General features: G+C 44.6%; 1 protein-coding gene and 1 pseudogene across 1 annotated transcript; both read left to right on the top strand.

Annotated features, from left to right (window-relative positions):
* Positions 1–1961: 1961 nt before the first annotated feature.
* LOC100835652 (endoglucanase 5) lies at positions 1962–6815 on the top strand. Its single transcript, XM_003574747.4, has 3 exons — positions 1962–3095; positions 3437–3691; positions 5803–6815. The coding sequence occupies exons 1-3, from the start codon at positions 2457–2459 to the stop codon at positions 6577–6579; spliced, it is 1671 nt and encodes a 556-aa protein (XP_003574795.1). The 5' UTR covers positions 1962–2456; the 3' UTR covers positions 6580–6815.
* A 4141-nt stretch (positions 6816–10956) lies between these two features.
* LOC100841965 lies at positions 10957–17458 on the top strand (annotated as a pseudogene).
* The last annotated feature ends 1731 nt before the right edge of the window (positions 17459–19189 follow it).

The following is a 19189-nucleotide window of genomic DNA, read 5'->3' as shown; positions in this document are numbered from 1 at the left end:
CAACCGCTTGGCTTGTTTGTCAAAGTAGAATGTTGCTCTGGTGTCTTATTCCATGGATGATGTATCATGTGAGATACATGATGGCATGGATCGCTCTGTTTCCCTTTTACTATTGGTAGAAAAATCAATTTGATTGATCGAGCGGTACACTTAATAGAGTATCATATCGTTAGTTTTTCGTCGTGACGAAATATTTGCATAATCTTGTACTCCCTCCGATTCATAAAAAATACATCCTAGTGGTACTATTTTTTTTTTATGTACTACGTACTCTGGCTAACAAATACACCCATGTGAATGACGTCTCGGAATACAGAAGTAAAGAAAGTCCAATATCCTTGAGAACCTTGGTCAATCTCACTTTAGCCCCACTCCTCTCCCTCCTCGTGCTTCAAATAGGCGCGCATACCCGTATGTTGATATTCTCGGGGGATATATATTCTCCGTTCTCGGTCTATTCTACAGTGGGAACTAGATCGAATTGAAAATCCCGAGAGGGAAAAACAACAACAACTACACAAAATATACCAAATCACCGAATGAAAAGGACGGAAGATGCAAGGAAGAAGCCAAGCTATCCAAGCCTGATTTTGGCAAAAGCCAGTGTGTACTTTGTGGCTCCGCGTAATAGTGTAGTGTTGTAGGTAGAGTCCGGCCGTTGCGGTGTCGCCCTCAGGTGGTGTGCGTGTTTGTCAGTGTGTGTTTAGCTAGCGATGGAACACACGCATCACCGTACGTGTGACCAGTATCGGATGCTTCGGTTGGAATTCACCGGCTCCTCGATCTTACGTTTATTTGGTATGCCACGTTTAGCACAAGATCACTACTGTTCATGGCCACGATCGAATTTAATTAAGCTGGGACCTTACTGCCGAGGAGAACCACTGCACCGGAAGCTGCCACGACCATATATTGATCAGATATTCATATACTCCTATGTAGTACCCGCAGCTGCACCAAATGTTGCGTCCGTACTTGGCAGCTTGCGAGCCTGCTAAACGTACGTCAACCAACGACTTTGTCTATGTTTGTTTGTGATGACCTTTTGCTGTGGTCATCGGTACTCCGGGGGATCTATGGCCACTGACAGGTGGGGCCGGGTCCATATGTCAGTGTCTGTGAAGTCACTGATTTTAAGTCAGGAGATCCCTCTTCACACCGGGCCTGCGCGTACGCGTGCAGCATCAGTCGGTCGGTGTAAAATTCTGCATTGCATTGGTCGATGGAGTAGCTTCATGATTTGTTGGATACTCTCCATGCATGTGTGGTTTCGTTGCAAGGTACAGTACGTAGTATATGCGCGTGCATTACTTGAAAACAGAGATTTCGGATTGTTTCTCAAGTCCCAGAAAACTGTTGTCCATATACCCATGTTTTAGTTGACGCTCAAAGTCAAAAGGTTGTGCGTCAAAGTTCTTCAAGAGTGGTGATCCAGCTATATATATCTTACAAAAACAAAACTAAGTGACCCTTGTTTCGGCAATCAAGATTTTCTTATCCATCGGACCTACATTAATCTTACATGAATCTTAATGATTGAATTAAAAGGTTATTATCATCGACTATCGCCTAAGAAATAGTAAAACCAAAAAAAAAAATCTGCACATTGTACAGCTTAACGCATGACACACTTTTGGAGCCATGCATGTTCCACAGCCTAACACATACCCTCAACAGTTCTACAAATTCCATTTAATCTAGACGGTAGGCTAGGCGATCGTACGGCGCCAAAGAAAACGTGGTGACGCGGCGTCCCAGCTGTCAGCCACGTGGACGGGGCAGGACCGGCCAACCAGAGTCGCCGGACATGGGCCCCGGCCCAGCCAAACAAACAAACACAAGTCCAAACGTAGGCAAAGGAAAGGAACCCCACAACGTACTCAGAGTTTCAGGTGTCCCTGTCCTCCCCCCGCCAAGCAAAAGCAAGCAAAGCCATCATCAATAGACAATCACCATGCAAAGCCCTCTCCAAAGCTTCTTTCCTCCCTTGTTCCAAATCCACCAACCCCAACCCACAATCCCATATTTATTCCTCACTTGCATAGCATATATAAACCCGGCATCGACACAGCAAAAGATGATTCCCCATTGAGGCATTGAGGCATCCTCCAATCCCGCCAAATTCAACGAGGCCGGAGGAGATAGCTAGCTAGCTAGCAGCTGATCCATATATCCATCATTAGAACCTATTAACTCCTCCCAAATTACTCCTTTCCGTTATCACTTCCCCCTTCGACGCCCTTAATCACCATCCCCGGGCCGCGGAAGCGGGAAGGACGACCCAAGGACCTTGATCAACAGAGGAATTATTCGTCTTCTCCGACAACCCCGGCCGCCGCCGCCGGAGCAAGCGCCGAGCGAGCCCCATTCCCCGCAATTGAAGCCGTACTTGAACACAAGGCCGTACGCAAGATCGTCGTCATCGTCCCCGCCGGCGCCGGCGCGGCCGAGAAGAAATGAGCGATGCCACCGCCCGGCTGGTCCTGGCGGCGGCGGCGGCGCTAATGGCGACGACGGCGGCGCTGCTGACTCCGGCGGCCGCCGTCGAGCACGACTACGCCGACGCGCTCTCGAAGAGCCTCCTCTACTTCGAGGCGCAACGCTCGGGGCGTCTCCCCTACAACCAGCGCGTCCGGTGGCGCGGCGACTCGGGGCTCAACGACGGGCTCGAGCAAGGCGTGGACCTGGTGGGCGGCTACTACGACGCGGGCGACCACGTCAAGTTCGGGCTGCCCATGGCGTTCACGGTCACCATGCTCTCCTGGTCCGTGCTCGAGTACGGCGGCGCCATGGCGGACGCCGGCGAGACGCGGCACGCGCTGGCGGCCATCAAGTGGGGCACCGACTACTTCGTCAAGGCGCACACGGCGCCGCACGAGCTCTGGACCCAGGTCGGGGACGGCGACTCGGACCACTACTGCTGGCAGCGGCCGGAGGACATGACGACGTCGAGGAGGGCGTATAAGGTGGACGAGGAGCATCCCGGGTCGGAGGTCGCGGCGGAGACGGCGGCCGCCATGGCTGCGGCGTCCGTGGTTTTTAGACGCGCCGGGGACGCGCACTACGCCCACCTGCTTCTTCACCACGCGCTGCAGGTAAACAAATTTACATTTGTTTGTCGCTCACCGGTCAATTCCATTCCCATAAAGAAATAAAATAAAGCAAAAAGGAGACGATGCAAAGAAAATTCAAAGCATAAATTGCACCTTGCTTAATTTCCCTTTAAGCTTTGCTCTCCTTCCCCACTTAATTTTCCTTTAATATAAAACCATATGTGACACTCGATCCACTGGCAATGCAATTGCTGGTAACGTGACAGCGAGCAGCTCACCGTCCATCGTACACACACACACAGACACAATTTGAAGAATATAAAATACAGTATTTTAATGCGGTGTATAATGATGTTTATACGTGTATTTTTTTGTTTGTGTAGTTGTTTGAGTTTGCGGACAAGTTCAGGGGGCGGTACGACGAGAGCGTGCGGGTGGTGAAGAGCTACTACCCGTCAGCGAGCGGGTACAAGGACGAGCTGCTGTGGGCGGCGCTCTGGCTGCACCGGGCCACGGGACGACGGGAGTACCTCGACTATGTCGTCGAAAACGCCGTCGAATTCGGGGGCACCGGGTGGGCAGTCTCCGAGTTCAGCTGGGACATCAAGTACCCGGGCCTCCAGGTCCTCGCTTCCAAGGTACTCTCTCCGTTTCTAAATACTTACAGTAAATTACATCGTTTTGGTTGGCTAAATAACTGCGTGTATATTCTCGTCAAAAAAAAACTAGCAGCATGCATTGCACCTGGACGCATACATGCATGCACGCCTTGCCCACCTGGTTTAACTGGCCAAAATTCTTTACCTAGCTATTTTAGTGCTGCGTCATCGGATTAGTTAAACTTTTCTTTTAATTTCCACCGCCGATCGCGCTGTAAATTAGTCAAGGATCGTAGAAGGTGTGGTAGCAGATTAAAGGGACATGTCAATGTCACAGATAAGCGGAGGAATCGATTTGTTAATTAGTACTACACTAGTAACATCTTACATTCTTACTAGTCGATTTGGTATAAATTAATTGTAGCTAGCTATCTATAGAATGAAGAGCAAGCCTGTTTGGTGCGCCCTAGCTTTTGCTTGGCTGCTGATCCCTCTCTCTCTAGCTTGCAAGCATGGCTATCGATCGATCCCCTACCTAGCTTGCTTGTTTTGGAGTTGATGGATGCGCCATGCCCAACAACTCCGATCGATCCATATGATCTGCTAGGACAATGCAAATATACAATGCTGGTTTTTGCACATATAACCCCGGGCACGTTTTTATTGAGGGGGCAATTATGCATAATTCTTGTTAATTAAGAAGAATATTTCACTCCAAAAAGCTAATCATGAGGAGCAGCGATGGTGGTCAGGTCATCAAAGGGAATAAATTAAGCAATAGAAATCTGGGCCGGGAAGATCTTTTGATTTTCTTCACCAGTGCCTTTTGTCCCTACCTTTGGCAACCATTTCTAATTCTAACGTTTTATTTTCTCATGTGCTCTAGGTAGCTAGAGATAGCTACTCCATGTATATATTATATAGATTTAACCTTCTGGAAACAGACTGGTTTCCTAACATTGGGTTGATTAGGCTGATGGCAGAACTGTCATTGCGGCATCTAGTTGGAATTGACTGCCTTCCTAACCCTGACTCCATTGACCACATCTCCCATGCTTAGAATGCAAGTCATGGGCATGCTCGATCTTACCATGCACATGCCCATTTCGATCTTTAGTCATCCACAAGCTATTTTTGTTTCCATCACACATTTAAGTGGAATGTGATATTTGAAACAAGCAAACGCACAACTAATCCTAGCCCCTACACGTAGCTAGCTAGCTCTATCCAAAGTAGCCATCTTACTCACATGTCCAATTGGAAGAGCTAGTAACAGAAGAACAAGTGGTCATTCCTCCAAAATATTAAATGGCAGAACGCGCGCAGCTAACTGTGACTAAGGTACAGTATAGTATAAGACTTTTTCGATCATTTGGTGAGGAAAAGGGGAAAAACAAAGTAAGAGCACGATACAAGAAAGATTGAACCAACAGTAGTTGTATATTTTTAAGGGTATATAACCAACAGTTGTTACATGTCTGGACAAAGTAAAGTGGTTGGATTACAACCACCAGCAGCACCCTGGCAACTGAACCCAGCATGTGCCCAGTTTCTATTTTTATGTTAACTGTATTTAAGTTAATCTCCCTTCATCGATTGTACAGTTAGTTCTGCATGCATGGCACACTGATAAGATTAGTTAGAGCCCACATATTAATTCCATGGATGCCGATCAGTCATGCAGCTGCTATCTGTCAGTAAGTACATAGAAAGGACTAATGTTGCATTCACACATATATAAGCATGCAGCACAATGTTGCTAGCATTCCTGGAGTCAACCATACTATTTAAGTTTGGCTCATAGTTTGACTAAAATGAGCTGACAAAGTCTCGGCGTTCATGGTCCACTTATTACTCTACTCTCAGTCGACCTCGTGTCACTGAAAATTCCCTTCTTTCCTTCAATACTACATCGGGAGCAAATTTCTTCAAAGTTGAAACAACAAACACTGTGGCATAATATAGTCAAAGAAATAGACCAGTTTCCTTTTCTTCGTCGAACACAATGGAGATTTTTTGTTTGTTTGAAAACAGTTAATTAAACAAGATTAATTTTACCGTGCATCTGCTTAATCAGTACAGTAATATTATTTGTTATCCATGTACGGAGTAATTAACTTTGTGATCATCAATCATGGATTATCTATCAGCTGCTGCTGGAGGAGAAGGACCTGAGCCCGCGTCACCGGGCGGTGCTGGAGAAGTTCAAGTCCAACGCGGAGTTCTACGTGTGCTCCAACATGAACCGGAACCCCGGCGGCGCCGACCGCAACGCGGGACGGACCCCGGCGGGGCTCGTCTTCGTCCGGCCCTGGAACAATCTCCAGTACGTCACCAACGCCGCCTTCCTCCTCGCTGTCCACTCGGACCTCCTCTCCTCCCTCGGCCACGACCTCCGCTGCCTCCCCCACTCCCCCTCCAACTCCTCCTTCTCCGCCGCCATCGAAGCCGAGGACGAGGCCGAGGTCGTCGTCCTCGGCGCCGGCGACGTGATGGCGTTCGCGAAGTCGCAGGCGGACTACATCCTGGGGTCGAATCCGGCCCGGACGAGCTACCTGGTCGGCTACAACGGCGGCGGCGGCGCGGATCTGGAGGGCGGGATCCGGTGGCCGCGGCGGGTGCACCACAGGGCGGCGTCGACGGCGTCGATCGCGGAGGAGAGGGGGTTCATCGGGTGCCTGCAGGGGTTCGACTCGTGGTACAGCGCCGGGGAGGAGAACCCGCACGACCTCGTCGGCGCCGTCGTGGGGGGACCCGACGGCGAGGACCGCTTCAGCGACCACCGCGGCGCCTACATGCAGACGGAGGCGTGCACGTACAACACCGCCCCCATGGTCGGCGTCTTCTCCAGGCTCATGGAGCTCCAGGAGGAGGAGCGGCGGTCGCGGCGGCAGGAAGAGGATCAGGCGAATCAGCGGGATCTGTGATTAATTGATTGAAGACGATGCTGATCACTGTACGTAGGGAGATTATTAGTTGAATAATGATGGGAGGGGAAATTGTGATTTTTTTTTTTTAGGATGGGAATGGAAGGATGGATGGGGGGTGTACATTCTTTTTGTTGATTGATTAGTAGAGGCTTTTGTTTTTGTTGTTTCATGAGGGGATGAAATTAACAGGAGAAAATAAACGTCATATTGACCATTGATTGGTTTGGTCCTGACCTTCTCTGAGTTCTCTCTCCCATGGCCAGCATTTGACTTCCCGTTGACTCGGAGGTGCAAAGACACGAGGAAAAAAGGACATCTCTCGCTGACACCGGGCCCCATTTGTCAGGCTAAATTACGATGACACTGGTCCCCATTTCAGTTCGTCTTTGCAAGAATACGGCCGCAGATTTCCCACTTCCATTTCGAGTTTTCTCTATCTAGGGTACAGTGGTGACACTGCTCGAGAAGTGTTGCCGGATAGCTGTTCGGCGAAATGCCAACACCAAAGTCCAGCGCTCACACGGAGGCGGTGGAGTCCGACGCCGCGCATCTGCCCTCTCTCTCTCTCGGTGCGCGCGCCCGGGGTTCGCTGTTGCCCCTCTCACGCCGGGTCTGAGCGCGCGCAGGGTGTTCGGCGCAACGTCCACGCCCTCTGTTGCCGACGCGCGCGTGCGTGCGGAAGGCGCTGGCCCCGTCTCGTACTCTCGTACGGCGCGTGCCGACATGTAGCACAGCGGGCCGAGAAGGTCAACGAGAGCAGACGACCAGGGTTGAGTGAGTCCATTCTTCTCTGATTGCGGCCGTCCACTGATGTCTGATAGGTGTCTTGACGCGAGCTGCCTCAAGGTCTCCCACGTCGTCCTCGCGCACCGTCGACTTGCCCAGGTACGGCTACGTGGTTGCTGTGCAACTGCCCCGGTGCGGGTTTCTCTTGCATTACTGGTAGTGGTAGGCTCAATCGGAGGACCTAATGTCGTTTTATTTCATTACATTGGAATTGTCTGTACAAAATCAAGGGCATGGCCTATCTGCAGTATGCACACTGAAAATTGTTAACTGCTACCTAGTACATATATCAAGTCAGGAATTAATTTAAAGTAGTAGCCTCCGTCCCAAAATAACTGCCACAGAGTTGTACTAAATCAGCGACACTTATTTTGAGACTCGCTAATTTTATCCTCAGATCCCCTGTATCCTCGTGTGCTAATTACAAAAGCTGGAAGAATGTTGCTATCTCTATTCTTTCTGTTGGTGGGACATTCTTAATTATCGCGAAGAAAACCTTTTTTCTAAGTGGAGCGTACCATAGCCGGCCAAGCTTGCTGAACATTGACTTTCTCACCAATAATTACGGATAAGACAACCATAATAGGCATACTGTATTTGTTAGTCCCATGGGTATATATATGCCCCTAATCTCTGCTTCTCTTGGCTAGAATGCTCTAGTTATGCTCACAAGAGTGGAACAAGAAGCATGAATCTATGTGTTGCAGTTATCCTATTCTACATCTTCCAGTTTGTCCATGGCCAGCCTAACTACTGAGGTGCATTACCCCTCATTCTTATTTCCTATAACTCTTTCTGTTCAGACAACACAAAATAAAAAGTACCTGCAGTGCTCTTAAGTGCCATCCAAAGGTTTATTTACATGGTTGTTGATACAAATTGGCAATGCATAGTCCTTGTGTAAGAGGAAAACCGATTCACTCTGCAAAAGCATACTCAAATGTCAACGTGTCTGTAACGACCGCCCCCGTATACGGGTTCGATCTCTGTGCTTTAGTGCTAGTCCCTGGATTGACTCACTAGCACACACAGTTTCAAGATGTAATATCATAGAACAAAAGTCTCAATATTACAACGAATCATCCAGAATTTAAAAAGGTACTTACAACTCGCATAACCTCCCGGGTTAGCTGGAAAGAAAACAACTGTTTAGCAGCGGAAAGCGAAAGATACAAGGGCACATCAACACCACGGTGAGAGCGTGTTGGAATGTAGCCCCGTAACCCAACAAACAGAACGTACATCTTACTCGTCGTCGGAGCTTCCTGCATCATTAAAAGATGCAGCCGCTAGGGTCAATACATTGAAGGTATTGGCAAGATTCACTAGGAGTTATACCAGAGCCTACCAAATATATGCATAATGTGGCAAGGTGGGGTTCAAGGCTATTTGCGTGGAAGCAGAACATAAATTACCCTACTACAAAGGAATGTTATAATAATGTTAACTATTGGACACGGAGTAGACACACCCATGCTCCTATTAACCTAGAGCACATTGAAGTGGATTCATCAAGTGCCCCTACCCTGTTCAAACCATTCATTTTATTTAAGAAATTGGAATGGGTGAGACTTTCCTTACAGCTCCACATCTAGTCGCTCAAATTGTCCGTTGCCGGGGACACGGCTAAGTACTTAGTTTTGACGCTCTCGGGAGTTTGTACACATTCCCCACAAGAAACCGACGTGTTAATCCCTTGCTGTCCTCAGGGTTGATTACGAGATTTTCAGAGGTAATTCCCTAAACCACGAGAGAATCACGCTCCCCCTACACGGCTACCTCAGTACAATTCTTCGGGTTTAGGTTCATACAACTTACTCTTGTCTCGCCAGAGCCCATATAGCATTGTGGTTGTACTAGAAGCTTCTAAATAGGAAACTAGTCCAGTCTCGGTTACCCCAGGTGGCATTCCAAATTTGCAACGTAGGCGCTCCCCGAATCCACGGGAGAGACGTCCATGGACGATCCATTCCTGAATCCACAGGAACTCGACTCAGAGGGACCCATAGAAATGGACCTGACGCCGCTAATCCTCAAAATCCTCAAAGCAGCCCACCCAGGATGGTTCATTGAATTAGTTGTTTTGCCTTACATCTAACAAAAACTTTTCATATAGCCAAAGGCATAACAACATTATAGTGTAGTTATTTCCCCCACGATACTACCATAGCTTAGCATTCAACTACAATCGATGGCAATTTGGTAGCAAGGTAATGGCGAGGGTAAACTATACTACCTGGGATTTATAGTTAGCATAGAGGTACGAGTAATAGTCCTATCAATGCATCTCTACCAACAACACTAATGCATAAGTATTTTAAAACAACAATAATAATGGGGTATGATCAAAGTGAACTTGTCTTGTCCAAGGTTGTGGTAGTTCTCGCACTCTTCGCAACAACAAAGATTACACTCCACACAATCTAAAATAAAATGAACACACACAATAAACACAACACTCAATACAAAATCATGCCATGATGCATATGCTATGATGATGCACAACGAAGGTTACTTTTAAAGTAGAAAGTTTCGTTTCTGTTTTGAAAAGTTTTTCAAATGATTTGGACCGATTAAACAACATCAAAGCGGTAATTAATATGCATGATACCTGGATAGGGTTTAAAAGAAAAGATTGTGCGGCTTCTGCAACATAGAGCAATATTTAACTTGTATGCCATGATTACACACAAAATAATTTCTTTTCTGGTCCTAATGGATAGAGAACAAGTTTTAAAATTTTTTACAGCAAGATAACATGCTCAAAACTATTTTGAAACAATTCATTTGAAATTTAAACCATATTCAACCATTCTGTAAATAGCTACTGTCTAAGTTATTCAAAACTGAAATTAAACAGTTCCAAAATATTCTACACGTTGTGACGATTCCAGAATGGTGCGGAGCACAATTTTTGGACAGACGGTTTAAAAGATATGATGCTTTGAAGTTACAAGGGCTTTTCTGCAAAAGTGCCTTATCCAAAACGGCCGAATTAAAATAAAATAAAATAAAACCAAATCTCGCCACGTGGCGAAACCTGACTGGCCCGGTTCTAGGGTTCCGGCCGGCGGGCGAGCTCGCCGGCGGCGGCGCGGGCAGGTGGCGCGGGGCGGCTGCGGGCGGTGGGTGCGCGCGGCTCGCGGGGCGGCTGCGCGGGCAGGCGATGGCGCGCGGAGGGGCAACGGCGGCGCGGGCAGCGCGGGGCAAACCGCGAGCGGTGGCCGGCGTCGGAGAAGACGGCGGACGGAACGGAGCGCGGCGGCGGCGGCGGCCAAACACCAAGGCGAGCGCGTCACGGCGTTCGGGATGGGGAGAGGAGAGAGGCTAGGGGAGTGGCGCGGGCGGAAGCTCACCGGAACGACGGCAAAACGCGAAGAACGGCGACGTCCGTGAAGAACTTCGGCGAGAAATTAAATCCTAACCGATGCGAAATTGGGTGAGCGGTTTGGGGGATTGGTAGAGGAGTTCGGGGGCTTCGATATGACGCGCGGGATTTCGGATTTGGTGGTTCGTGCGCGAAGAAATCGAAACGGAATCGTGGGCAGGCGTGCTCTGTGTGGACTCCGGAGGAGATAGTTGGAGAAGATGACGTGCGGGGTCCACCGGTCAGTGAGGGTGGCCGGGCGGTTCGGGCGGGGCCGGTTCGGTTTGATCCGGTCCGGCCGGTTTGACCGGTTCGGTCCGGTTTGACTGGTTCGGTTCGGTTTTTCCTTTTCTTTTATCTATTTTCTGATTTTGAACCTCAAAATTGATTCGGAGCTCCAAATCACTCCAAATAAAATGCAACAAAATTTGAAAAATCATATTTTCATATGATCTAACTCTTGGAACAAGAATTTCCTCAAAATAAAATATTTAAAAATACATTTGCCTATAAAATGGCTTTTGGGCCCTTAGGCTATCGAAACAAATTATTTTTCAAAATACTTTCAAAAGCCAATTATGGGATAGCTCTATATATGCATTAAATCCCTTTTTACCACGATCCCCTATTGGGTTAAAATGCAAATACTCAAGAGTAAGATCAACGACCAAAATCAAATAAAGGCGTTTGAGCAAAAGGGTTTTCTGAGCAAATTTTAGGGTTTTGAAAGTGATCAAATGCAAGGGTGACATGATGCTCATGATATGCAATGCATATGGAGGGTTTTGAAAATTGGGATGTTACAGTGTCCGAAAAATCTTGTGAGTTTTAACTTGTTTACTGGTTTCATAAGCATTGTCTATGGCATCCCACTGAACTCTTCCTACCAAGATTCCGTTACAACTATAGTATATGTGTCAAACTATGGTTTCGTCACCTCAGGAGAAAACCACGGCATCTCCTCAGATTAAATCAAGCCATCACTAGCAAATCTAAATTTCAATGTCCGGTTCTTTCCACATGGCCCAGGGAATTGCTACACCCTGAGATCCTTGGTGGCGGGAAACAAGTACCTAGTTCGTGCCTCTTTCTGCTATGGAAATTATGATGGCCTGAATAGACCTCCTTTCTTTGATCTGTACGTTGGGGCAAACTACTGGCATGAAGTTAACATCAGTAATGCAGGAGCAGTCAGTTGGATGGACATCATAGTTGTGGCTCCTGCTGACTACCGGCATGTTTGTTTTGGTGAACAAAGGGATGGGAACTCCATTTATTTCAGGGCTGGATTTGAGGCCACTGAAGACTACTCTTTACCCAGAGGTAAATTCAAGTCAATCTCTGCTGCTGATTAATTCCAATCGGTTCAACTTGGGGCCTACAGTCAATTCCATAATCAGGTTAGCTTTGGTCCTTTAGTCGAATTTAACTAACCGAATCAGTGTTCTCTCCATCCTATGGGTATGTATCAAATATTTTGGCATCACCTAAGTGACTGGTTGGACTTAGTGAAAATAAGCAGAAAAAAGAAGAAAAACACACCTATAAATGAATATAGTCGGTGATGCAAGACATAGTTTGCATGCATTACATCTCTGCAAGTTACTCCCTCCGTTCCATAATTGTTGTCGAAATATTACATGTATCTAGACACTTTTTAGGAATAGATACATCCATTTTGGGGCAAATTTGAGACAAGAATTATGGAACAGAGGGAGTATAGTTTGGGACAAAGAAGATGGTTGTTATGACTCCAATTAATTTTAATGAACAGACCAGATCACACATATGTATTCCTTTGGTGTAAACAGGTACACCTTGGATCCCCATGACTGTCTCTGGTCGACATACGACACTATCCCAAACTGGAATGAAATATCCGCACCATCTGTTATTCAGAATTACCTCACTGATGTCTACGATGTGCCTTCAGCTGTTATGCAAAATGCAGCAACTGTCAGTGGCTCAAGAATTGATTTCTCATGGGATCCATCGGAGAACATCAGCTCCAGTTACTTCTTTATTTTCTACTTTGCTGAGTTGCAGAATGTACCGAGCAATGCAATCCGCTTGACATCATTATCAATAACAAGACATGGAACACACAACCTTACAGCCCACCATTCCTATTCGCCGATTCTTTTTCTGCCATTGTACAGGGGTTGGCAAGTTATAGTGTCTCACTTGTTGCTACAAAAAAATTCAACTCTTCCACCTATCCTCAATGCCATGGAGGTGTACTTGGTGAAACCGATAACTGAGATCGCAACTGATAGTGGAGATGGTGTGAATTTACGTATGCAATATTAGTCTTATAATTAGCTACTTTTACCATGTTAAGACTTTATACAATTTACATATGAATTTACGTAAGCAATATTAAACTGAATGCGCTGCAGTTATTATTTATCGCATTTGAAGTGTATGATGTTAATGCTTGCCTGCTTGTGCGCCTGTCTGTTCATTTTGATGGGCATGATCATTTTTGTTCTTTTTTTAGGGAAAGGAGATTGCATTAGTTACGAGCAATGTTCAAACAATCTGCAAGAACAGAATGGGGTATTTTGATGGGCATGATCATTTTTGTTGTTCTGATGAACCAGCTAGAGCCATGATGGCAATCCAAGAAAATTTTGGTGCGAAGATAAACTGGATGGGCGATCCATGTGCCCTAAAAGCTTTTGCATGGAGAGGATTAAACTGCTCCTTTTCTCCAGCTTATCCTGCCAGAATAACAGCATTGTAAGTTTCATAATCAATAAACAAAATATATCGTTATAGGCTGAAGTGAATACTTTGCATGTCTGAGACTTCCAAAGGAACGTCAGGACATTTCAACAAGAGAAACTAACTGTCATGGATTATTATTTTTGGCAGAAATTTGTCTTCCTTTGGTTTGGCTGGTACCATCTCTACTAATTTTGGAGATCTGGACAAACTTCAGTACCTGTAGGTTCTCTTCATCATGTCTCACTGTAGAATCTTAACATGCCACAACCTTTTTTCTTTTGATACTATTAGCAAAATGAACCATCTTGGTATTTATTCCCTCTGCTTTGTACTCCCTCCTTTTCACAAAGGATGGCGTATTTTGTTACGTTAAGACAAGGCTTTAACCGACAAAAACTCTATTGCTATGTGTTCTTTCATACATGAAAGTTATATCAATGGATTCGTCTTTAAAAGTTCTTGCTAATGATCATGGTTTCGTATCATATAGCTTACATACTAATAGAGTAATTCTTGGTCAAAGGCTTGTCTTAACGAAACAAAATATGCCAACCTTTGTGAAATGGAGGGAGTATTGTAGTATAATTAGAGGCTGAGATCGGCAAAGTTGCACATGGATTTGAATTACTCAAAAATATCTGAATTTACACTGCAGTACAGGACAGAGTGTTCTGAACAGTATCTCAATGAAGTCTGAAAGTCTATATACTTCAAGGTTTTCGTGCTTCCCTATTTGTAAAGTCACCATCCATGGAAAATAGGCTGCTAGAAAACTATTTAAATATATATTGGAAGACAAGCGTAATCCTCTTCATTTACATGCGATGTCTATTGTCTATGTCTACCTGCACATTTTGCCTCTTGAATGCAGTAATGAAGTGAAGCTGAAAAATGTCAGTTGTGAAACATTATCTTTCCCCTTTCCTTACTAGTAATTCACAAGAGCAGTTACTTATTTCAGGGATCTGTCAGACAACAACTTGTCTGGCACCATACCAAGTTTCTTGGGAAGCGAGTCCTATTAGATATATGCTCCAATTTCGGAATCTTGTAAAGGACAATTTTTAGTCATATCATGGTTTTTCTTTATAGGGATCTGTCCAGCAATGGTCTCCATGGAGCAATTCCTTACGATCTTCTTCAAAAATCCCAAAATGGGTCTCTGTCATTAAGGTAGAGTGCACCTGAACTAGATTCAACTAGATTCCAGTTATGTTTTTTAGGAACTAGATTCCAGTTATATTTTTCAGAAAAAGTATTCAAAGGAAACTTATATTATCACATCTGTATTTTCTTTTGTTCTTTAATTTTCTTTTGCCTGTCCATTTAATAAGGTATATTACCACTTTTGGTTAATTGGAAAGAGGCAGTGTCCCTCATCAGGTAGTATTAATTAACTGCAATGTCCAGTAAAACAAGGAAACACAACTTCAGAAGTAAACAAAATTGTTTTCATGGTTGGATCTATCATCTCCACTAGGAGGGCATAGGAGAATTTCGACTTCACCTTCCCCTTTACCAATCAACTTTTAGGGACACTACCATTTTCTCTAGAGCATTTATTGGAAAGGCACCTCTAAAACCAGTGTCGGTATTGCTTTTATCTAGTTATTAACAATTAGACCTGATTGATATCTGAAGAGAGGTACTGTTTCCTCCCAGCACCATCTCTATTAAACATCTCTCTTTATTTGGATTACTGTGGAAGCATATTGTAACGTGAACGGCTGTGTACATTTTGATATTAACAGAGTTGGTAATAATGAAATCTGTGTGGCAATGGTACTACGTGCGGATCAGGTCAAAAGAAAATTAATGGGGCGCTTCTCACTGCAATAGTTACTCCAGTAGTTGCTGTCATTGCATTATTTGCTATCTTATTTCTTCTGCTGCAGCAAAGGATCAAGGGAAAAGGTAATACAGTCAGATGGCGACTATTATGTGCATTGCACATTTTATGTTTTGAATGAAGCATTGTGCACTGCTACAGTGTTTATTGTTCTACAAAAAAATCTTGCCTTTAACTATATTTAGTGGCTGTGTTCAGCTAAGAGTAAGGCTGCTGGTCCTGAAGATGAATCAGGGTTACTTGGGAACCGAGAGTTTTCTTACAGAGAACTGAAATATATTACGCTTAACTTTAGCCAGGAGATTGGCAAGGGAGGGTTTGGAGCTGTCTTCCTTGGTTACTTAGAGAATGGAAACCCATCTTCGCAAGGGAGTAAAGAGTTTCTGGCTGAGGTAAAAAGAAGATCTAATTTGAAGTTTTTTGGTGGTTTTGTAGATAAAACTATACATACCATTCTTATTATATGTTCTGCTTAAATTATCTGAACATAAGTTCTGCAAGTTATATTGCAGGCTCAACACTTGACAAGGATTCATCACAAGAACTGGTTTCCTTGATTGGCTATTGCAAGGACAAAAATCATCTCGCCCTTGTTTACGAGTACATGCCTGAAGGGAACCTGCAGGATCATCTAAGAGGTTGTTCATCTTGGCTTTTTAAATATATATTCTTATATCAGCCAATGTAAATTTTCAGTCGCATCAGATTAGATCATCTGTGTGCTATAGCTTGAAATTCGGATTACAGAAGAACGTTGCATTTTCTCAAAGGAGAACTGCATAGACCCTAAATCAACCATGGTTCCAACTGAAGCCCATGTATTTCTCCGGAATCTCCTTTGAACTAACTATTTAACTTCTGTTGACATGCCAAAGGTTGTACTAGTAAACCACTCCCTTGGGAGCAACGTCTCCAGATCGCCCTTGATGCTGCACAAGGTTAGGACTTCATCATCTACAAGTTCCTCAGTTTTCCCTTGCACATGTATGCTGCAAACACGAGTGTTTGCTCTAATCACAGGTCTGGAGTATCTGCACATCGCATGTAAGCCAGCATTGATCCACAGGGATGTGAAGAGTAGGAACATCCTCCTGACTGCACATCTCAAGGCTAACGTTGCTGATTTTGGCCTGACCAAGGCTTTCAGCGACTCTGAAACACATATAACAACTGAACCAGCTGGTACTATGGGCTACTTAGATCCCGAGTAAGTCATAAACATCATCTCTTATCCTATATACTCCACTTGCTTCTTCAACATTGCCTGACGTGGCATTCCTTTGTCATAGTTAAGGACCCCTCTGTGGCTGTGTCTACCAATTATTCAGGTATTTCCGTAGTTATCACATCAATGAGAAGAGCAATGTCTACAGCTTCGGTGTCGTCCTCCTGGAGCTTATCACAGCTCGTACTCCTGTCATCCCGATCAGCGACAGCGTGTGCATCCACGTCGGCGAGTGGGTGCACCAGGGTCTTGACCACGGCAACATCGAGAGCATTGTGGATGTAAAGATGAGAGGGGACTATGACGTCAACTCTGTCTGGAAAGCTGCCAACCTGGCGCTGCACTGCAAGCGAGAGGTCTCCAGAGGTTGGAGCACTCCTCCCTTTGTGCCTTTCTGATAAATTTCTCAAATGTGTGGCTGTAACTCGAAGCTAACAATACAGTTATGTTTGTAACCGGTTCCCCTATCGTGTGGTATCTTAATCCTTTCCCTTTCAGTGCAATGATACAAAAAGCTCTTGCGTATGCCCCTGCATTTTTTTGCTGATGTCTTGATCAATGATGTGACAGCAGGCATTTCTGGATTAAGCCACTTGGAGAGCATGAGAGCATTCCCCACTTAATTGTATACAGGTGGTGCGTTCCTCGTGTAATTTGCTGGTTGCAGTACACAATCAAATTGGATTTGAGACCCTTGGGTAAGCTCTTCAACCATTCATTCCTTGCACGTAACCTCCAAACATTTTAGTATAAACTGAAGGAGGGTTCTGAATCTGCAAACGTCTTTTTCTTATGCCATATACCTGTCATTCTCGACGTCGGTCGACAGTACTGTAACGTATACGTGTTTGACCGCGTATTTTCCAGCTGCAGTTGATATAATAAGATGTAGGAATGCAATGGCTGAATTCCTTTTTCATTGCAGGTAGAGATCAAAAAAATTTGTATACATGTGCTGTTCAAAGTTTTGAGATTCCATTAAGACGTCATATAGACGTTCCTACTAGTTGTAGTCATAGACTTGAAAAATTAAAGTGTGCTTCTGCTGCTATCTGCATGCTTGACAGTCGACATGCACGAGTGCCGTGCTGTCTGAGAAGCGCCTAGGGTCTGGTCTGACGTGCGTTGCCGACTGTGTGCGCGTGGCACGAGTGAGTGACATGGTCGAAAATTTCGTGGTCAGACGTACGGCACGTCCATTTTTAATGTGTGAACGAGTTAGATGGGAAATGGAAACGTGGCGTCAGCGAAGTTATCAATTTGAAATGTTGTACGCTATCTATAAGCCTGTACGTATTGTTTTTGTTAAAGTTGTTTGGCTAGCATCGTGGCGCCTTTCTAAAGAGCGAGAAATTAGTTCAGCTCTTAATTTAAGTCCTTGTGATGGATAAAACTGAAGTACTATATGATCAACATCTCTGTGTTTTTTTTTTGGCAGCTCTATGTTCTCTCCTTTTAAAGGAAGCACCTATGTTCTCTAAAAATGAAACTGAAACACACACATATATGTTCAACTACGTTATATTAATGATTTTAAGCAAAAAAAATCCAACGAAAAACAGCATTAAGAAAAACAAACAATAAGTCAATTAATATACTTCTATTTTAGTTAACTTAGCAACTTTATTTTACTACTCTCTCCGTCACATATTAAGTTGATTCAAATTTGTCTAAATATGGACGTATCTATATACTAAAATACATCTAGATAAATATAATATTTTGACTCTTAACATGAGACGAAGGGATTATATCAATGGATTAACTTTTTGGACCCGATTCGTAAAACTAGTATACCTTTAATAAGAAGTGAAAATACAGGCCGCCCTAGTTTCCCAGAGAAAAAGAATCAACCAAACAAAAAGGAAAGAAAGAGAGGAAAATGGAAGTGGCGCACTAGTCTTGGCGGCGGCTTTCCCTTCTTCTCGTTGACCTTGTGCAGACATGCAACGATTTATACACGCGATGACCTCATCCATTAACTAGCACGTTCCCGTGCTTCTCACGTGACCAAGCGCCATTCGCTACCGCGAGATCCGTTGACCGTTTACCATTGAACGGTCACTCGCATGCAGCTGATTAAACGTGCAGACATGCTTCTCTCGCTAGCTAATTAATCTCTTCGAGCAAGGCCACATGCATGGCATGCTCAATCAAACAAAATCGATCATCGACTTTAAAACTTTGTTTGAGAGAAACCACTAATTAGAGTAGCAGGGGCACCAAGATGCTGCACCACGTACGCGTACGGTATCCACTTTGCTGAAATTGGCTTCAGATCCTTCGCTGACTGAGCCTCAACAATAACGGTAAAATAAATTTTAACCATTCATTTCCTATACTCACAGTGACTGTGGCTCAATTCTTGAATAACACGAATTCTGCGTTCAAGGGTGGAAAGATCTACTATTTGTAAGTTAAAAGAATAAAGTACTTATACTCCATATTGGATGGGAGGAGTATCTTTATGATTATATGATCATTCTTACGAGACCGAGATAAAGTCGATATGTCCGAGTAATTTGGCTAGATGGTTACCTATATTTTGGAGTTTGGCCCAAACCCAAATAAGCTTCTTCTAAAAATTTAATAAAAGAATGATCGGAGTAAATGATTTTTAACTCTAAGCCATATATATAACGTTAACCTA

Source organism: Brachypodium distachyon, chromosome 3, assembly GCF_000005505.3.
Source record: "Brachypodium distachyon strain Bd21 chromosome 3, Brachypodium_distachyon_v3.0, whole genome shotgun sequence".
In the NCBI taxonomy this organism is placed as follows: Eukaryota; Viridiplantae; Streptophyta; class Magnoliopsida; order Poales; family Poaceae; genus Brachypodium; species Brachypodium distachyon.
The sequence above is the reverse complement of the archived record's forward strand: the minus strand, read 5'-3'. Positions and strand labels throughout refer to the sequence as shown.